Here is a 6,676-nt window from a genome sequence, read left to right on the forward strand (position 1 = left end):
GCCGGACCCAGCAGGAGCCCCAGGGGCGGAAGAGGGAGCTGAGGGAGCGCTGGGGCCTTGAGCAGAGGTGCTGCCAGCCCTGCGGTCCTTCTTCTTCTTGTGCTTTGGCTTGGGGCCGCCACCGCCGATCCGCGGAGAGTCACTGTTGGTCGTTGCAGGCTGGCGAGAAGAACCAGTGGCGACAAGAGCAGTGGAGGGGGCAACAGGGTGGTGTACCATGTTGATTTCCTCGAGGAGGAGTTCGTTGCGGACGGCGGCGAAGGAGGGGAACGGGCGCCCGCGCCGGAGATGGACGCCGATGTCCTTGTAGCGCTCGTTAAGCCCACGAAGCACGTTGAGGACCAAGGTGCGGTCAGTGACGTGCTCGTTGAGGTCAGCGAGGTCGTCGGACATCTTCTTGAAGCGCTTGCAATACTCAGTGATGGAGAGGTCTCCTTGAGCAAAGGCGCGAAATTGGGCGTCGAGGTGGAGGGCGCGGGTCTCCTGGTTGCCGAGGAAGTGGTCCTCGATGGCGAGCCAGGCCTCACGGGCGGATGCACGGTGGTCGATCACGGCGTCGGCGAGGTCAGCGGAGACAGTGTTGTATAGCCATGACTTGACGACGGCGTCCATCCGAGTCCAGTCAGCGAGGGCTAAGATGGAGTCGCTGCGGACGTGGTCCAGAAGCGAGTACTTGGTGACGGCGAGGAGGAATTGCTCGCGCCAACGGGGGTAGTTGCCAGCGGTGTCGAGGACCGTCGGCACCAGGCTGCGTGCGTTCTGCACGGAGACTGCCTGGGCGTGGAGATTGAGGACAGCAGCGGCCTCGTGGAGAAGCATGGCGTGGGGGACGCTCATCTCGCCGTCCGCGCGGGGCTGGTCAGCGGGATCTGCGGCGGCGGCGGCGGCGGCCCGGGCCTTGGCCGCCCGAGCAAGGGCAGCGCGGACGCGCTCTGCGGCGGCGTCGCGCTCGTTGGAGGCGTTGGCGGCGTCCTGCTCGGCGGCCTGGGCAGCGGCCAGGGCGGCCTCGCGGAGGGCGCGGCGAGCCTCGACGTCTGGCTGCGGGGGTGGATCGTCGTCTTGGCGGTGGGGGTCGGCAGGATCGACGAGGGAGAGTGGAGGTGTCCCAACCATACCCGGCGCACAGGGAGGATGCGCAGAGGTGCAGCGGAAGAGTGAGAGGGGAAAGACTAGTCCCGGTCTCGTGATACCATGAAAGAGGATGGCTGGGAAATGATTATTGGATTGATTATTGAGGGAGCCCAAGGCTCAGTACATATAGGCAAGGATGTCCCAGAAACAGGAAAGTGCTAATCTAGAGAATCAGGAAAGTGCTAATCTAGGGACACCTTGCCAATCAGATCCAATACTACCAAAAAGGGAGAGAGGCTGCAGCCGCCACTGCAGCAGCACCCTCTAGGGTTGCAGCCGACCACCCTCCTGGGCCAACCGAACACCCTCAAGGCCCATGGGCCTATACAGCATGCTAACACTGATGATAGGCCAAACCTTTTTGTAAAATCTACCTTTGTACCCATCTGGTGTCAGAAGGAAGTGACCTGATGGTGTGCCAAACCTCCTCCTCAGTGACCATCTGCTCAAGTTCTTGGAGGTTCAGAGGACATCTATGAAAAGCTTCCAGATTCAGGGCTGAAACTCTGGGAGGGACCATTCCAAGCAGCGAATTATAAAAATCCCAAACAGCCTCCTTTTTCTCCTTTTGATCAACGATTATTCTGTTCTGTACCTGGATTTTTCCAATAAAATTCTTCTTCTTCCTATATCTGGCGTGCTGGTGAAAATATTCAGTGTTGGCATCACTTTCTTTCATCCACAGCAGCCTACTCCTCAAGCGGGCTATGATTCTCGCCAGGGAAACCAAGGCCAGATAATGGTGTTTTAATCATTGTCTTAGCCACTCTTTTGTGGGGATACGGATCTGGAATCTCTTGCAATTTCCAGCCTATGAAGAATTTCTTTAGCCATCAACACCTGTCTTTTTATGTTGCCCACCTTTTTCTGACTCCAAGATTGCAGATGCTTAGACAGCCTCTTTAGTTTCCCAGCAAAACACTGCAGAGGGCAGCAGCACTCCAAAGGTTGCAACCAAGAATGCTGCACTTCTTCCATAAAACCCTCCATTCTTGTCCAAAAACTCTCAAAATGAAAGCTCCTTTTTCCTTGTATGAGCTCATGTAACCCTAGCAAGAGGGGGCAGTGATCAGAATATACAAAGTTCTATTAATTCAAGCTTGAGGGGCTAACAGTCCCTACCATTTAAACCAGTCAACTTTCCTTATGACACTGATTCTTGCCATGCCTTCAACAAGTACTAAACCTTGCCGCTGTGCCTTGCTAACTGAAAGCTCTTCATTTGATTCCATTATTAAATACATTAGTGAATGTCCTCTTTAAAAATGCATATAGTGATTGATCAATAATCTAATACAAGCTTACCATTTGAAGATATGTGCTTGTGAAAGGTGGGGATATGCCAGATTCATCAGATGCAATCGATGTATTATTTGATGGTATATTTGAATAATTTATTACTGCTGTTTTCTGTCAATTAGCTCGTTTCACCCCCCACCCCCATACAAATTCTGACGTATTTCATCAGGTAAGGAGTTCACTGAGCTTCGTGGTCAGCGTATAAAGACCCATAACACACATGGAACCGGTTGCACATTAGCATCATGTATTGCTGCTGAATTAGCAAAAGGTGCAACAATGCTGCACGCTGTTCAGGTTAGTTTGCAAATACTGATGTTTGAGTTGTCACACACTGATACTCATAATAATTTAAAACAATTGAGGCAATTTATCTGCTGGAGTGTTATTTATCACAAGGAGAATTAATTCTTTGGCGATGAACAGGACATAGATTGAAACTATTTTCTAACCTGGTTCATATTTACTTGTATTTCTTTTGTGCTACAAAACTTGCTAAATAATTCTCCCTTGTGATGGGGGGACTCTTTAGTACAAAGGTCTGGAAAGTTGGCATGTGGATGGTGGTAATTTGTGTGTTGTGTTAGATGAGATATTGCAAGGCACATTTACTGCAAAGAATCTAGACTATTCCCTAGGCTGTTCAGAGCTGTGACTGTCAAACAATGTGTTCAAATCACGTCAATCATAAGATCCTTGGATGTTTTTTCTTTTGTTAAGTAAATACCTTACTTGGGTGCTTAAGTCAGTTCCTAATAGTTTTGGAACCTTGATTAGCAGTTTGGCACTATATGCAGGTTCACTGTTCATAACAGTAAGATATTTCAGTGTTGTTTATATATCTTTTCAGGTTCACTGTTCATATTAGTTGTATCTTACATTCTGTTTTTTTCCCATTAATAATTTTGGCAGGTTGCAAAGCAATTTGTGGAGTCTGCTCTTTATCACAGCAAAGATCTTGTGATTGGAAATGGACCTCAGGGACCTTTTGACCACCTCTTCGAACTCAAGTCTCCATTATACAAGACGGGATCACTGCAAAAGTTCAATCCAGGTGACCTCTTCCTGTATGCAGTGACAGACTCTGGGATGAACAAGAAGTGGGGTCGTTCGATAAAAGACGCCGTGAAAGCTGCCATTGAAGGTGGCGCTACCATTGTCCAATTGAGGTTATCATTCTTGAAAAACGGCCAAAGTTCTCTTGTGATCCAGTCTCTTCAAATGATTTCACTGACCGTTCTTCGAATTTCTAATGTCCAGAGAAAAAGACGCAGAGACACGGGAGTTCTTGGAAGCTGCCAAGGCTTGTGTGGAAATCTGCAAGTCTAGTGGAGTGCCGCTACTGATCAATGACCGCATAGATGTTGCTCTGGCATGCAACGCAGACGGCGTCCATGTTGGTCAATCAGACATGCCAGCATGGGAAGCACGGGAGCTCCTAGGGCCTGGAAAAATCATTGGCGTCTCATGTAAAACCCTGGCCCAAGCCGAGCAGGCGTGGAAGGATGGTGCAAACTACATCGGCTGTGGCGGTGTCTTCCCAACCAGAACGAAGGCAGCCAATCCCACCCTAGGGATTGAGGGACTGAGGACCGTCTGCTTGGCTTCGAAGCTACCAGTGGTGGCCATCGGCGGCATCAATGCCGGAAATGCAGTTTCGGTAATGGAGCTTGGGCTCCCAAATCTGAAAGGTGTGGCTGTGGTCTCTGCTTTGTTTGACCGGGAATGTGTCGCGACGGAGACAAGAAACCTCAGATCCATCCTGGAGAATGCTCACTCCAGATCTTAGAGCAAGTTGGGACTTGGCACCTGCTCATTTAATTTTTTTCGGTTAGGCCAAAATAAGTTTGTAATCAAGTTTTCAGCTTCGCTTTGTCAAAAGGGGATAAAATTCACTGCAATGTTCAATAATTCGGGGCAGTGTTATTAAAACTACGTATAAACGATGTTTAAACTATGTTTAAACGTCAAAACTCTAATTAGAGGTTGAAATCACGTTAGCGTTTTGGCGTTCTAAACTGTAAAACACAGTGTTTTATGCATTTTAGACCATTAGCTATTTTTGGGTCCGGTTTATTAGTTACATTAGGGGTTCAATCCAGCTCATGGGTGAAGTTTTGGTAAGCCACTAACCTCTCTTGTTTTGGTATTTAACTTCATATTATTGTCTGAAATTATGATATATTGGTATTTTTCTTATGTTAAATTTCACCCATGAGCGTTTCAACGTTTTATCGTTTTAATAAGCTTGATTCGGGCACATCTCCCTGGAAAAGAATAATTTTGCGAAGTTTCCAGAATAAGTAAGTTTAAGACATTTTAAAGGCGAGAATAAGTAAGTTTAAGACATTTTAAAGGCGCTGAATTGTAATAAGAAATTAATAGTGTATCAGAACTCTATTTGATGCAAGTACTAACTTTTTTTTTCCATTAGCAGTTTGGTAAATAGTACTCCTAATTTGGAAAGGAGGGCCATGTTCCAAATTTTAGTTCTTTGTTTCTTCTAGATACATGCATCTTATAATTTGAAAGGGACAGAGTAACCACGGGTATGGTCACAGGCTCACAGCTATGTTTTGAGTTAGCATGTTCGGAAGTATGTATTCCTATTTTTTAGACTAGTTGAGTGTATGTGCGTTGTAACAGAAACATATAATAATATGATAACTTATATACAAATGCGTGTTATAATGTTATAAAAAAATATTTCATAATTCATTTGTGATCCGTGTCATACATAAATTTTGTTATTTTAATCTAATTATTTTACCACTATATTGTAACTATCAATACCATACAAACTTGTATATATAATTTTAATAATGTCGTGTCAATCGTATCATTTAAATGCTAAGACTATCATAATTAATTACAAACTTATACAAGTCTTTAGAAAATACCACAAGATCTTACAATTCAAACGGATACTCATTAATATATATAGCCAGTACATTAATAACATGTCCACAATTCATCATATGCTACATATTTTTTATCTTAGACTTCTATTACCTGCAATACAAATGGATATGATAAATGTTACTAATACGATATAAATGTAAGATCTACAAAAGTTATAAAAATAGAAGATAATACATTTCATAGAGTTACGACCTCTTTGTAGACAATATTTTACATACCACATTTGTTCTCTTTTTTATCCTCATTATCACATGTTGGTACTGTAAGGATGTTGGTTTTAATCAGTAATATTCCTATTGTAAGGATAACAATTTTTTGTTATTATTTATCCTATAGTACTGTCACACCCGGCTTTAAGAAACAAAGCCAGGTGCATCTCATACATGCGCCAAGAAGACAACATGTATAATAACAGAGTGTACAGAGATAAATGTCATAAAACATCAGAGTACTTATTACATAGCGGAAGACTTGTTACAAAATAAAATAATAAATATAAAACGAATTAAGGATCGTCGGCACCAATGTCAACTGAGAAACGCCACCTAGATCAGATCATACTCCTCGCCTTGTGGCTCCTCCTGAACCACATGTTCTTCTCCTGTGGGGGGTGTGAGACAGCAAGGGTGAGCTCACACATGATCATCGCTCAACAAGTTGTGGGGAATAATGTGGCATGAACTCACCAAAGGTGGGAGTTCATGTGATGTGTAAGGCTAATCAATGACAGGGGTTAGAGCTGAGCATTGCTTTTAAGTAGTTGGTCAAAATTTTATTAGCAGTTACTAAGTGTAAGTAAATACCAAACCTTAATAAATAATAGAACAAAATTAATAATAAACCCATGCATATGCAAATGACAAAATTGAATTTAAGTTCCATAATTTAATCATCAGAGAGTCCTGAGCTGCTCATGACCGTGAGCTCGGCTAGTATACCAGTTTTACACTCTGCAGAGGTTGTACCCTTTACCCACAAGTCATGCTACCCATCCGCTAAGGGGTCGCGAATCTCATACACCTCTACCTAGGAAGCGCGGCAGGGCAACACTACGAGGCCTTTACAAAGTTCCACTAGCTTCCGAAAACCCGCTATAGTTTATAGGAAGCTCCAATGCAGGGTTCTTGCCTGACCGCCATCGCAGCAAAATCAACCAAGGACCTCCCTACACTGACCACTCCCCTACTGCCCTTGCCCCTTTCGGATAAGGTAGTCTTCCACTAGCTTTCCTAATTAGTCAGCCAAGGGCGTCCCATTAAACCCTTGTGGTGGCACGTGTTTCTCAAGTTAAGCTCTATGTTCCAATTAACATTAATGAACTTGA

General features: G+C 44.7%; 1 protein-coding gene across 1 annotated transcript; it reads left to right on the forward strand.

Moving 5' to 3' along the window:
• Window positions 1–3,348: 3,348 nt before the first annotated feature.
• LOC103630929 (probable thiamine biosynthetic bifunctional enzyme, chloroplastic) lies at window positions 3,349–4,366 on the forward strand. The gene is made up of 2 exons (XM_020539870.3): window positions 3,349–3,599; window positions 3,691–4,366. The coding sequence occupies exons 1-2, from the start codon at window positions 3,520–3,522 to the stop codon at window positions 4,217–4,219; spliced, it is 609 nt and encodes a 202-aa protein (XP_020395459.2). The 5' UTR covers window positions 3,349–3,519; the 3' UTR covers window positions 4,220–4,366.
• The last annotated feature ends 2,310 nt before the right edge of the window (window positions 4,367–6,676 follow it).

The sequence above is a fragment of the Zea mays genome, chromosome 6 (assembly GCF_902167145.1).
Source record: "Zea mays cultivar B73 chromosome 6, Zm-B73-REFERENCE-NAM-5.0, whole genome shotgun sequence".
Taxonomy (NCBI): domain Eukaryota; kingdom Viridiplantae; phylum Streptophyta; class Magnoliopsida; order Poales; family Poaceae; genus Zea; species Zea mays.

What these genes read in the sequence shown, in the direction of transcription:
- LOC103630929 (XM_020539870.3), top strand. Translation starts at nt 3,520, where the DNA reads ATGAACAAGAAGTGGGGTCGTTCGATAAAAGACGCCGTGAAAGCTGCC. An exon ending in GCTACCATTGTCCAATTGAG is followed by an intron (nt 3,600 to 3,690) that starts GTTATCATTCTT and finishes TCTAATGTCCAG; the next exon opens with AGAAAAAGACGCAGAGACAC.